The sequence below is a fragment of the Stegodyphus dumicola genome, chromosome 6 (assembly GCF_044657685.1).
Source record: "Stegodyphus dumicola isolate Sdum_Otavi_A_Nest chromosome 6, ASM4465768v1".
NCBI classification, from domain to species: Eukaryota; Metazoa; Arthropoda; class Arachnida; order Araneae; family Eresidae; genus Stegodyphus; species Stegodyphus dumicola.
The window spans coordinates 53,563,437-53,578,457 of NC_140773.1; the positions used below are offsets into that span (position 1 = coordinate 53,563,437).

At 35.1% G+C, this 15,021-nt stretch overlaps 1 protein-coding gene across 2 annotated transcripts in view; it reads left to right on the plus strand.

Annotated features, from left to right (window-relative positions):
• LOC118205184 (double-strand-break repair protein rad21 homolog) overlaps nucleotides 1–15,021 on the plus strand; it is a 94,097-nt gene that overhangs the window by 68,920 nt on the left and 10,156 nt on the right. For both annotated transcript variants that reach the window (XM_035377622.2, XM_085818322.1), the window contains exons 10-11: nucleotides 2,108–2,226; nucleotides 8,641–9,195. In XM_035377622.2, coding sequence (XP_035233513.1) covers nucleotides 2,108–2,226; nucleotides 8,641–9,195 — 674 coding nt within the window. The remainder of the gene's footprint in view (nucleotides 1–2,107; nucleotides 2,227–8,640; nucleotides 9,196–15,021) is intronic.

Consider the following 15,021-nt stretch of genomic DNA (forward strand, 5'->3'; position numbering starts at 1 on the left):
ACAAGCTAAGAGATCGTTAATGTTTCTTTGAATAGCAAGTTCAGATAAGGAGGATGATTAACAATTTATTAGGAATATAGTCGGAATGAATACATGGCACAGTAAATGTTGGAAGTAATCAATGAGAACTCGAATATGTAGTAATTCCTTTTTAACACACGAAATAAGTCGTAAAGTTCCTTAGATGAATCTCAGGATAAACACAAACTCGTATTTCAGCTAAACGCTGAGCCTCACAGATAGTTCGCAAATGATTCACTATAACACCTCATCTCTCCGACTCGTGTGTTGAATAAGATCTCTCAGTCTTGTTCTATCACCTTTGGACGTAGTCAGCCTTCCTCCAAAAGCAGTATCTGAGTTATTTTCCTTCTTTCTTCCTTTTTCTTAGTAGAGTTAGGTGGGCAGGTGACAACAGAAATTAAGGGTCATTAATTGATCACGAAAATCAAGAAGGTTTCCCAGAAGTATTATCTGAAATAGCAAATAAGTGAGGATGACTTTTTCCTTCCAACTTTCTTTTCTGCTGCATCGTATTTGTGCAGGCAGAATGCTGATGGACGATGACCCCTTTGAATATGTATCTCTGACAATAATGCCTAAAACTGCATTAAAACGTTCCTTTCAAAGAAACCTAAATCTTCTGCACAGAAAGCAGTGTAATATGATTCGTGCATAATTTTTGGCACAAAACATAATAATTTATGATATATTATCTGTTTTAAATGCTGCTCTTTTACTCTGCAGCAAGGGCTATGGAAACGTCTGAATGAATCTGTCGTAGGGCTTTGAAAATGTGTTTACTAATCCTTCCAGAAATATGTCAGGTTGACGAGAAATCGCAAAATGTTGTCTTGGTCCCTCCGGAACGAAACTGGCTCGATCTCGAGCTCTTGTTGAGCTGTTTTTAAAATTCCGAAACCATTGCGGTCAAGAAAATCTATAATTCTGTGCAACAATTTAATAAAGACAAGGTATGTGGCCACGAATTACATAAAATGAACCATAAAATTACCATTATAAAAATAGTAAGTTAAACAATACAAGTGGTTGTGTAATCATTAATGTAAACCTCAAAATTATTTTTAGTGTGAGCAATTTAATGTAATTTTAACCAATATTAATAGTAATGGCCCCGGAATAAATCGTGCACGATTTTTTGATTATTGTGATGTATTCTGAAAATTCTAGAAAAAAAAGCTAATAGAAGATAATAAGGCAGAGATAGTAACTGATGCTCTAATTTAAGGCGGGAAATGAGTCAGTCAGTCAAATGCATAGGGAAAACTAAAAATATCATGGCTACATTTTAAATACGTGTGTCTGTCGTATTCAGTAAACCGGTTTGTTGAAATAACCTTCGCCTTTACTTCCTAGAAAAAGTATTCTGATGGAAAATTCACTTGAGATACGATACGATAGTGCTTGCTTATTATTTATTAAAGCTGAATTCTTTATTAAATTCTTAGAGATTATTGATCTATTATTAGTTGAGAAATCTAATACAATATTAACAAAACCCATTGTTTTAATTTTAACTGTTCCTGCGTTTGCCTTTCTTTTTTTTACTGGTTAGGGAAAATAGATAACTTCAGTAACCAAGAAACATAACTTTGAGTAGCGAACTTAATTGTGTTGAATGTCTGTATTTATTTCCTCAACCTTTGCAGTCGTATTTATTTCCTCAACCTTATTAATGTAACTATGTTCTACCTAGATGAGAGTGTCATTCAAAACATTAACGGAAAAATTTAGTCCATGCATTACAGTTAAGAAATTTAAAGCAGGGGCTGAATTGTGGTGGATGAACGCTGCTTTTTCAAAGCAAACGCTTGAAATTTCTTGCATCAACATAAAAGAAAGAGTTTTATATTACTCCAGTGTATCGTAATCTTTAATTTTGTGTTTTTCTGAATGGAAAATTAAAAAAATTAAGTGCGTTTGCATTTTATTTAGTGTCATTCTAAATATTTTTTTAAAATTTATAATCGAAGCCGAGAAGAGCAAGTATCACCTTGAAATCTTTCTTGTCTTACTCATTGCTTTTTAGGTACTTCAAAGCCATCATTCCGAAATAGTAATGCATTATCTCTTTCTTCTGTTAAAGTTCCAAGCAAATTGCAGCCTGATGATCCTGTATTTTCTCCTATGTCATCTCCAGAAAGGCTTGATGAATCTCAGAAGCAGCTGTCACCTGATGCTTTGACTTCAGAGATTATTCATCAGGTATTTTAAATTGATGTAAATCTATTAAGAAATTTTTCTAGTCCAGTCATTTAAAATATTTCTTTCAAAGATATAAAAGCTCTCAAAATGTAATATATTGAATGATGTATTGATATACGATAGCTGTGTCGATGTTTTTAAAAGGATTGAATGATAATTTGCTGAAAACTTTCGAAGTCCATAAAAGCTGTTGGATTTAGGAAATGTTTAATTGTGCATGCGTTACCGGGCAACAAAATATCTGAAAGGCGACGCAGATGGTATAGTTGTTTGGCAAACTTAACTGCGATACCGGGTTCTCATCCCGGAGAAAGCATGAATGTAAAATTGTCTATCCCTTCATAACAAGTGACGGTGGTCGCCTATTAGGTGCCTGCACAGAAAATGGCTACCACTTCTGACCTTAGGAGTGGCCAATGCCGATATATACATGTGCCCGCTATAGGAGGGGAGATTTTCTTAAAGACCTACCTATAAGAATTGTGACATGAGAAAGTTCTATGAAGTAGTACTGGAACATTAGAACTGAGAAAGAGCTTAACAAAAGTGTGGTGGTAGATCAGTGTGGTGGGATTTGTACAGCTGTCAGAAAATCATTTCAACGCAGCTGAAAGGAGTTACAAAATTGGTGGACTAATTCCAAAATCCAAAATTCAACTAGTTAGCTCTCTATTTGCTGGTCTCCTCTTTTCTGTGACCTTGTTAGGAGTTCCGAAGACTTTGTAGTCTTGCGTGACTTTATTTGTTGTTTGAACTTATTTATCGAGTATTATTATTTACTTGAGTGGATTTTAATATTTTATGTGTCATAGTATTATTTCGCGTATTATCTATGTATGATTACTTTATACTCGTATATTGATGTATGTATTGTTGATGTATTATTTTTTCTTTGTATCAATATAATTTTGAAGTATTATATCATTTTTACTATTGCTGTATTATTATTAAGTTGTTTTATGTTTTTATAAGAGTATTAACACAGTTAATGTATTCTTATTATAGTATTTTCATTATAGTAGTATTTGTATTTTATATTTTTTACCTTTGCTGTCTCCAGACTTAGATGTTATGTTTTTATTGTTGAATGTTATCTCCCTGTAATTATGAGTTACTTACTTACATCTAGAAGCCTCGTGGAATTCTTCGTGGAACGAGAGGAGTTTTAAATTTAATTGTATTTGTTTTCTTAAATAAGAAGATAATTGTTCGTCGATTATCATAAGAAGCTTTAATGCTATCAATATTCCTTAAACTTCCAAAAAATCATGTTTTTAAATGTTATGTGTACTCAAATTAATTAGCACGTTTTTAAATTGGTATTGTTACGAATTTTGTATATTTGCATAAAATTTTAGTGAAATTATATGTAAAATGGTAGTATTTTTTTATATAATGTAACGTGAAAATCTGAAGGGGCTATGCTTTGGCGGAAAAGTAAGAATACAGGGGCAAGTCTATTTAACATTGAGTAACTGCCGATCTCACTAAATTAGTGATATATTCCAAGCTAGTGATGGTTTTGGTAGCACATTTTTGTCGCCAAATTTGGCGAAAAATCCGAAAACGTTCCCAATATTCGCTACTATTTTGCGACATTTTAGTCAGGGTCCTGGGTAACTGTAATCGGTATTGTAACTAAATAACCGTAATTGATCATCTGTGTAACTGCATCCGGACCTAATATGCATTCCATTAGTTTCGAGAGGTACTAGAGATTTCTGGGCGGCCAGGGAAAAATTATGTTAGACCGGAGAAAGCATCAGTTTCTTAGTTGTTAGTTCAGGGCCGATTACGGAGGATTGGCGTATCTGGTAGAGCTTCGCTTTTTTAGATTCCCTTTGCATCGCGTTGTGTTTAACCTTCTTAGTGTTGTAAAGTGTAATTATTGTTTGTACTTGTTGATACTGCGAAAGTACGTTTCATAAAAACAGTCGAGTTGTACGACTATTTTTGTGGAAAATTGCAGAACTGTGAAGTGGTTCTCTTAATATAATACATTTTATTTAGTTATCATCCGTTCTGTGTGCATTCATTTTGTTACAAACCCGTGCGCACACAACAAATTTTGATGTTAGAAGTGCGATGAGAAGGCACGGGTAAAAATTTAAATCTGTCAGGATAGCTTCCTATTCTTGCTATGAGTCTTCCATCTAAGGTGTCTTCTTTGGGGGAAGCAAAAGCTCTGTGATCGATTTGTTGTTCGACGGCAGAAACTCTTGTCTTTTATTCGTTGTTTGACAGAAGAAACTCTTTCTTTAATCTCTTCAACTTTGTTTTCAACCGTGTCTGTTCGGCCTCCCATAAATTCAAATTTATTTTCTGTTGCGGCAGTAATTTCTCTTTTCATTTCCTCTTGACATTCTTCAGTGTTTTCTTGAAGTGACATGACTGCTTCTTCCATCTTTACTTGGCCCGTTTCAGTGTTTTCTTGAAATGACATGACTGCTTCTTCCATCTTTTCTTGGCTCGCTTTCATTTATTCTTGAAATGACATGACTACTGCTTCTATCTTTTCTTGGCTCGCTTCCATCTTTTATTCTTGAAATGACATGACTACTGCTTCCATCTTTTCTTGGCTCGCTTCCATCTTTTATTCTTGAAATGACATGACTACTGCTTCCATCTTTTCTTGGCTCGCTTCCATCTTTTATTCTTAAAATGACTGACTACTTCTTCCATCTTTTATTGGTTTGCTTCCATCTTATCTTGGCTTACTTCCATCTTTTCTGGAACTGTTTAATCTCTTGTTTAACGGAATTGAGGCCCCATCCATCTTTTTTTGGAATGCAGCAGAGGCAGTCACAAGATGTTTTAGTTGTCCCTCTATTGCTCTTGTCACCGGCATTCAATCTCATTAAGGAAAACAATTGTTGCGTGCATATAGGTTTGTAAGAGAATGAATGCACGCATAATCGATGAGAGCTTAACGAAATTTATTTTACCAAAATAATCACAGTTCTGGAATTTCCCACAAAAATAGTCGTACAGCTCTTCACAGTATCAAGAAGTGTAATGAAACAGATGCATTCTCCTGGCTTATATAGCTTTGCCCCAGTCGTCGAGAAATCTTTAGTACTCGATTTTACTGGAAGTCGTATGAGGGCCAAATACGGTTACAGCTGCGTAAAGGATAAATTGCAATTATTCGCAATATCCATTACAGTTATGTAGGGACTGTACCAAAATGTCGTCAAATGGTCGCGAAAATTGGCGATCTTTTGCGATTTCTAGCCAATTTTGGTGAAAAGAATTGAAACCGTCGCCAGCTCTTTTATCTTTCCAATTTAGCGAGATAGCCATTTACTCAATGTTAAATAGACGTACTCGTAATTTACTCACATTTCCGCCAAATCATCGCCTCATTTCATTTCATTAAGATTTTCATGTTACATTAATCCAAAAATAAATTCTGCAGTTTTATGTATGTATATTTACTAAAAATATTTGTAAACTTAGAAAATTCGTAACAATGTATTTAATTACGAAAACGCATTCGAGCGTGGCTGTTATGGTATTTCACTTAGATTTACAATCCAAAACTGTTGGTAACTTCTTTTGATAATTTTTGCTGGGAGAATTATGAATTAAAGTATTTATAAGTAGAAAATAGTTAAACATTTTTATAATACTTTATTTTCGTCAAGATTTTGTTTTCGTGAATGACATTATCGTTTCGAGTAAACGCGTTATTTAATACAGGAAACAAACTAAAATTTAACAATAGAACTTCTATTTATAGATTTATAGTTTCAGTTTCTCTCATTTATGATTTCTGCATCGTAATCTTTTTGTTTCGCTCTTTTTCGCTACTTCCTGTGGATTCTTTAAATTTACGTTTATTTGAAATATTAGGAAGAACATGAGTTGAATATTGCAATAAAATTATAATAATAGAGAATTTATTGATTAAATATGTAAGGAAATGAAGATGGAGAAAATACATTAAAGCAACAGCGGAGAAATCGTAAATCATTTTAAGAGCAAAGAAGCTAATTTACGAAATCAAAAGGCTCATCTAAAGCTGCTGTCATTAGGTTATAACATAAAAAAACAAAAACAGAAGTTACTTATAACTGAATATGGAAAAATTACAAAGGTCTCAACCAATATTTTGCAAATTTCCTTAAAATAGTTAATAGCATTAAAATCGAAATAAGAAACCGTGGGTTTCCTGGTGACGATTTTTTTTTTTGGTTTTTCAGAGGGGGGAAGTGAAATTATAGAAGGTAAATATTGGTTCAACATCGTTAATGCTTATTTCTAAACTTCATATGTTACTGTTTCACTAGGGAGCTAAATAATTTCCCTCTTAGATCCATTTTCATTTTAGAAAAGAGAGTTTCATATTAGGCAAGACATTGAATGTGATATGCAAGAGCAAATGTTATCTTACTGAATGAAAAATTTAAAAAAAAATGCTGCATGGGCAAGCACGTTAGTTGAAATGGCAGTCAACAGTTCCTTATTTTGCTCAATTCGTTTGATAAAATTCACTGAAATGTGCTTTGAAGACAATCCAAAGAACCTCACAAACATTATAGAATGATGTACGTACGAACTTCTAGGATTATTTCACGCACTCTTGCAATGTTCTTAAGTAGATATGCTACTTCTTGATGTTTCATCTTAGCCATTTCGATTTCAGCGGTACTAGTTTCAACCGAGTTTAAAATTAGGCAGTTCATTTAACGCTTTGAAGATAAGCTACCAACTTATTGTTCTCGATTTTCGTTTCCAAAAGTTTCAGAGGAGTTTTTGCTTTCACCTACATTATGATATTCATTTGACGGTAAATATATAATCACTTAGAAGCGCACAAACGTATCCATCGGTACTCATTGCAGTTTAACATAACATGGCAGTTTAACATTACTTTAAACCTAAATCCCAAACTGACTGTAGATAGTGAAAGGTAGTAGCTAATAAGTAGCTAACTTGTCAGCAGCTGGAAAGTCACAAACTAAAAAATCATTGACAGAATGAAAAGGGCAGGCATTATGCTAGATAAATTTCCTTCTTTCCTTGTTTTCTGTTTTCTCTGCGCAAATGAAAAACCTTAAATATGCCTGCAAACTTAAAATGCAAATTGTTTCCCAAATTTACTTTTTCCGAATGTAATGATATGTACTAATACAAATAGCAGGAGAATAAATTTAAACACTTCGAAATAGAAAACTAAAATTCTGTAAGGTCACGCCTCATACTTTCAACAAAACTGCCCGACTTCCATCATACTTAAAATGTTCAGGGTTATGAAGGGTTAACAAGGAACGAGACTGTATTGTTATCTTATGATATGATGAGGTATTCAAAACAAAAAAGAGGAGCCGTGGTATATTGAAGTTTCACTATATCGTTGCGTGCGTACGGGTTCGTAATAAATTGAATGCACAAGTCCGATGAAAAGTAAATAAAATTTATTATTATCACAACAAATAAAACAAAATGCTGAAATGTCTTCAAAGACATTCGTACAATATCGCAGTATCTCACAATATTTATATTTTAAACTACTTAAACGTTTTACAGAACACAATTCAAAACAGAGAAACCTAATCCGATCTCACCCCGAATACGCTACAATGAACAATAAGAAATAAATAAACAACTACTAAAGAACTGAATTGAGATGTTTTCCTCCACCTTTTAGAAGCTTTTTAATCCTGCACGAGAATGTTCCGGTATTTTCTCGATTTTTGTGGATAGTAAAAGCAAATATGAGATATCTATTTATTAAATGTTAAGAGCGCGTGTCCTGTATTTTAATTTTTCCCTTCTCTTCGAATAAGTCTCGTGCTGCATTGCGCGGGGACATAAAACAATTTTAATTACAAATTCTACTAAAAATTGATAATAAATACAAAAACCGTTACAATATAAAGCAAATAAGTAAAATTTCATTGAAATAAAATTAAAAGTAATCTATAACATTTCTCATTTATGGATTATTTTTAAACTGGGTTTTGGATTTATTATTGATTTTTTTTAAATGTTGTAAAAGTGATAATAAAAATAATGCATAACTAATATTTCATTAAGGTTATACTAGTATAAACGTTAAAAAATGTTATCTTATTTTACAAGTTACTTCATAGCTGAAAGTTTCATATATATGGTTCAGGCAATTTAATAAGTTCTTTGATTGATATGGAGTTAAGCGTATTACTGTTTTTTTGATTACATAGCTATAAAATCTGTTCGATGTTTTACAGACTGAAGCCATGTTTTTTTTATCAGTTATCTGTGTTTCTTTTTTACATAAAGTGTGCTGCAAAATATTTTGCAACAGCGATTTTATACTTTATACTTTATTGTATGGCTTTGCGTTCTATTTCAGCCTGTGTACACTAATGGGGATTAAATATTTGTAAATAGATTTACATGCTTCATATAATATATATGTTTACCTAGGTTGCTCATCTCTCAATTACTGAACCGGTCTCTAAGGAACTGCTCTGTGATAGCACCTTTCATTCATCGGAAAATCACCACTCATCTGTTAAGCAGTTACCTGGACATTCAAATATTTTTGTTCAACAGAACCAAGAACAGTCGCAGACTCCAGATAATTTTTCCCGGAAGAAAACTGATTTCTGTGCGTATTCTGATGGGCAAGAGTTGGCGTTAGGTATTGTTGCCCATCAGAAGAATTCACTGCCACGTGTTGAAGTAGGTCAAAATGTATTATCATCCGGAGTACTTGTAGTCCAGCCATGTAGTGATCATTCAAATACAACTTGTGCTAATGAACGAAATAATAAATCTGCTGAACTAAATTGCGTACCAAGTGAGGACATCAATCTAGAAAATGATCCGAAAGCTAAATCAAGTACTTCACGTGATTCCCTAAACAGAGAAGAAACTCAATTTCGAGAGCGTGATACTACTATGTTACAGCAGGAAATTTACGAATCTTCAGTCTTTGATTTCCATGGATGGAATGATACATCATCAAGCACTGAATCGGTAAGTATACTGTTTTTTATGAATGAAAACATGAAAATTAATTGAAATGTTTCAACTGCTAGTCCTGTCAAATGTATAACAAATAAATTTGCCGGTGCTTCATATCAAAATTAAGAAATTGTGAAGGAACGAATTGCTTAGTGTTATTTACTTTGTGCAGGCATAACTTTCATTTTTAGCTAATTAACAGTCCCATAATGATTACAACCGAGAACTAAGGACGTAAAATATACTTACTTCTTCGTAAATTAATCTTATCTTCGTAAATTAATTTTATTTATTTAATTGAACAAAAATATTTAAAGTACATTTTCATTGTTATTACAGTACAAAGTCCGAAATTTGGACTCGTCGGGACTTCGGCGATTCCGGATTTGGGGTTTTTTCGGATATTAGATCATCAGTTTAAATCTAGTAAGATGCCATGTAGAAATTATAAAATTAAAAATTTGAATCGTAATTTATGAAATAATGAAGTATTTATGATCTAAAAAGTATCAAAATCTACGGGAAAAAAATTTAATATTTATTTGTTTACCTTGTAGTTTTTGTGTGCTAATACTTTCTCTATAATTCTGTAGACAGACATAATCTCTTGTTTAGTTACATTGTAGGGTTTATATTTATTTTAACTAACATTTATTTTAAGTTTAAACTATCTTTCCTGTCAAGCCTTACTTTCCCCTGGAACTGCCAATGCCAGAGTATGTAAATTTTAGTAGAACGCGCAAGGATTTAAATTATCAGCGGAAGTATTCTGAGTTAAATAGAATGGAAACGAGTTCGAGGTGTGCTGTTCTTACTTCACGAGCGCGGAGGTAGTTAGCCAGAAATTGAAGAACCCCGCGTTTCAGCCTATGTGCTTGCCTCGGAGAATTGTTAATCGTTCAACGTGATATTCAAAGTTTGCTGAATTAGCAGCGGTATTGTAAAACGCGATGAGATTAGTTACGTTTAGAGAGCCTCGTAGTTAGAGTCTTGTTATTATTTCTTTTCAGGTTCTTATTTTTATTTTACCGCCAGGTCGGCGTAGTTTGTGAGCGTCAAGAGAACGCAATTGTAATTTCTTAAGTTGAATATAAAGGGACTTAAACCCTTAGCAAAACTCTGTCTATTTTCCAGTTTCAACAGTCACCTCTTGGTTGCGTGCAGGTTGGAGGCGCGCAACTCTACATTGGCGCCCGAACACTTGTCGAACTGAAATGGCCGAAAATCGGATGGAAGCCGCGGGACAATAACTAGAAATGGCAAGCCAATTGGAAGGATTTGGATACCTGGTCCAGACTTTGAGAGCGTCAATCAAGCCAAACGTCAATTTCGACGGAAAAAATTCGGTGGCGATATTTCTAGAAGGCCTAGAAAATCACTTTCAGCTCTACCCTGTGCCTGAAAGACAAAAAGTTGCCATCGCCACATCTGCTCTAAGAGGACAGGCCGCGCTATGGTGGAAGAATATAGGCAAATTTTTATTAGGGGAATTTGAAAGCCAGACATATACATTTGAAAATTTCACAAAAATCGTTAGTAAAGGCCTTCCCCATAGATCGAGCAAGGCTGGAAGCCGAACTATATAGTTTCTATCAACGGGATATAGAAGAGTTGACGGACTTTATTCTGCGAAAAATTAAGCTGACGGATATGCTGTATGGGAAGAAACCCGACGCGGAGATTATTGAAATAATATTACCAAGATTGTTACCCGCTGTCCAAGACTACTTTGAAATTAGAAACCCAAGAACATTGCGGGAACTCTTCGAATTGGCGGTGAAGTTTCAAAATCGCAGAATAGCGGAAAAAGCTAGAGGGGCATCGTATTCTCAAAGTACCCGAAGGCAATCTTCAAATGAGCAAACCAGAAATGCAAACCGCTCTTATGGGGCAAAGAGCTATCAAGCTAAACTCATCGAACCTCGAACGTCAAGGTCCAAAAAGGAAATTCGAAAACAAACATACGCGTACCCAGAAAGCAGAAGTTGAAAGGAAAGCTTTAAACGAGTAGAGGGGCCTGTGAAAGCGAGGGTCCAGACCCCGGAAGTTTTAAAAAATCCTCAAAAAGACATTTAAATACGGTCATCGTAAAAAACTCTACCAATTATACAAGTCCTGGTTGGCGATGTACTAGTAGAAGCCTTCATCGATACAGGAGCAGAAGGTAATTTTATGAGCGAAACATTCTTCAAAAAGAATTTTTATAGGTTACGATTCTAAAAATACCGAAATTATAGCGGCGCAAGGAAAAACCTGTCTCTGCATCGGGAAATTATCATTAAACATACAGGTAAAAGAGGAAAGCCTCAAAGTATTAATTTTTGTAGTGAAGAATCTGCAAAATCCTCTTATTTTAGGTATGGAGTTTTTAAGGGCCGCGAGGGCCAAACTGAATTTTCAAGACAGTTCTGTTGTGCTGGAGAAGGACCAGAGGGTGGTGGAACCTGTGGAACAACCGCAAGTTGACCTTAGCCATTTGAATGACCATGAAAGTCAAGCCATCCAGCAAGTGGTGAGTAATTTTTCTAACTTGTTTTCAGGAAAGCCTGGTAGCTGTCAAATAGTTACGCATCAGATACAGTTAACTGCCGAAAAACCTTGTAGGACTAAACCGTATCGTTATGATAAACAAAAAGACGTAATCATCGAAGAACATATTCAGGAGATGTTAAAGAATAAAATAATAACGCCCATAAATAGTGAATACGCGAGTCCAGTCGTACTATGTAGGAAAAAGAACGAGTTTCCTCCTTCGGATAAAAAGGCTTGGAGGTTTGCTATCGATTACAGAAAACTAAATAGTATTACTAAATTCCCAGTTTACCCTTTGCCGGTTATAGAGGAAATTTATTAGAAAGATCAAATCTAGAAGATACATGACTACTTTGGACTTAACGTCTGGCTGCTATCAAATAGCTATGAGACCCGAAGACATACATAAAACCGCGTTTATAACAAAATCGGGCACTTATGCATTTTTACGCATGCCCTTTGGGTTGTGTGGGGCCCCATCAACATTCCAGAGAGCTATGGACATTGTTCTAAAGCCTGTCCTAGGAAAATCAACTTTAATCTATCTAGATGATATAATTATAACGAGTAGTACGTTGGAACAACTCATTAAAGATCTAGAAGAAGTTTTTAAATAATTAAAAGAGGCTGGTCTTACAATTAACGCCTCAAAATGCAAGTTCGCAACTAAAGAACTTAAATATCTCGGTTATAAAATTTCGCAAAAGGGTATAGAAACGCAAGATTCAAAAATAAAAGCAATCAAGAATTTCCCATCGCCCAATACCGCCAAGAAACTTTCTTCTTTCCTTGGGTTATGTTCTTACTATCGGGTTTTCATAAAAGATTTCGCAATTCCTGGAGGGGAAAGAAAACCTGGAAATTGCAGCAGATGCGTCGGACTATGCGGTGGGTGCGGTTCTTATGCAAAATAGCCATCCTCTGGCATTTTTTAGTAAAACGTTGAATCAAACACAAAGGAATTATACAGCTACAGAGAGAGAAACTTTAGCCGTATTAATCGCTGTACACAAATTTCGAGTTTATTTCGGCAAAGCGCCAGTAACAGTCTTTTCGGATCATGCGGCTGTTGGTAGACTTTACTCGGGGAAAAACCTAACGCCCAGGTTAATAAGATGGGCTTTAAAACTCCAAGAATATAATCTAATAATAAAATATAAACCGGGTAAGGAAAACAATGTAGCTGACGCACTTTCTCGTATAAAACTGGACGATGAAGGAAATGAACTTAAATGCGCTGTGTTGACTTCAAAAAGTTTAGATTCCAGAGATACGATTATCACTGAACTGAAAGCTGATCCTGAATTTGAAAATATCTATGCATATTTGAAAGACCCCGAAAGCTTTGAGCACACAGATATCGATGCGATAAGAAATAGAGCAGAAAACTATGAAATAATAGATAATTTATTATTTTATACGAAAACAACAAACGAAAATCTCGAGTACAAAACAGTCATCCCAGCCTCGCTTCGATTAAGCATTTTGAAGGAATTACACGACGCGAAAACAGCGGGTCATTTAGGGGTCAGAAAGACTTTAAAAAGGGTACGCGAGGCGGTATATTTCCCGCAATTATACAAAATAGTAACTGCGTATGTCAGGTCCTGCAATCCAATATCAGTTAATAAATGATATTAATTACAGCCCGGCCGGGTACTTAAATAGCATTCGCGCTACATTTCCGAATGAAATTTTAGGCATAGATCTTCTTGGTCCCTTCCCCCAGAGCGTGTTAACTAAAAATCGTTTTCTTTTAGTAATTGTAGGTCACTTTTCAAAATGGACAGAAATTGTTCCACTTAAACGCGCGTCAGCCAAAACAGTTGCAGATGCATTCTTACACAGATACATTTTAAAATACGGTGCACGGATAAAAGTCATTAGCGATAACGGAAAAGAAATCATTAGTCAAATATTTGAAAATATATGCACTGGACTTGGCATACGCCATATCAAAATGGTTCCGTATAAACCACAGGCAAACATAGCAGAAAGAGTGAATAAAAGCATTGTAAAAATAATTCGCAGTTACGTTAGCACACATCACAAGCGCTGGGATGGCTACATAAATGAATTAGCTTATGCTTTAAGAACGGCAAATCACGATACTACGGGAAAAACCCCAGCAGAATTATTTTTAGGCCGAACGTTAATTACGCCTTTAGATAAATTATTTTTTGTGCAACAAAGAGAGCAAGAGTTTAAACAGAAAGATGTGCAAAAACTTATTGATCAGGCGCTTAAAAGCTCGGATACGGCAAGAAATAAGCAAAAAATATATTACGATAGAAAACGCCGTGAAGCAGATTTTAAAGTTGGGGATAAAGTATTGAAGCGGAAATTTTCTTTATCAAGTGCCCCAGACAATTTTACTGCAAAGTTAGCTTTAGCTCCAAAATTTGAAGGCCCCTATGTAAGTCAGGAAATCAAAGGAGTCGTATTGTACCTTAAGAATGAGAGAGGGGAAATCTGTAAAGCAAGTCCCGACCAGGTGAAAAAATACTTTAATCAAAATGATTTTGAAATCCTTAAAAGTTTCTTGCAGGACTCAAGCCTAAAAGAAGTAGAAGGTCCAGAAATAACGACAACCGTTCCACCACCCAAGAAGCAGAGAACGCAAGAGAGACCTAGCCCTTCTATAACCCAGGCGACGGTACCGAAAAGAAAAAACGAAAATTTTCAGACTCCAGCATTTAAGAAAAACAAGAATGCAAAGCCACCGCATAAAGAAACCTTGGTAAAGAGGAAAACACCACCTACAACGTATCGCAGTAGGAATTATACATCAAGGAGAACGCTCCCAGGGCCAGAGAGTCAGGTGCAAACAAGGCCGCCGTTCCGGAAACTAAAAAGACAGCAGGAGGAACGAAAATACCAGCAACAACAGAAGAAATTCAAGAAGGACTCCAGACTGGAGGACGTCAAGACCAGCCGTCCAAGGGAAAAACGAAAAAGACAGCAACCCGACGATTACGACGCCAAGAGGCCAGCATGCAGAGGACGCAAAAGAAAAACTAATGTGGACGACACTCGGAGGTCAGTAAGGAGAAAATTGACGTCCATGAAACCTATAACGTGGGTACAGTTTTTCCAGAAAAGAATGACGGAGTTTCAATCATCGAAAATGCGTAAGTACGAAATTCTATGTTTTGACGAAAGTCAATATGTCTCGGTTGAGACTTAGTTTTGTTTACTTTATTTAGCTAAGGCAAAAGTATTATTTTCTTTAAGTACAAAATCTAAGTACAAGCATTTTCTCTTGGTCGAAAGACTAATTCTGTTATGTTAAAGCCAAAATTTGGC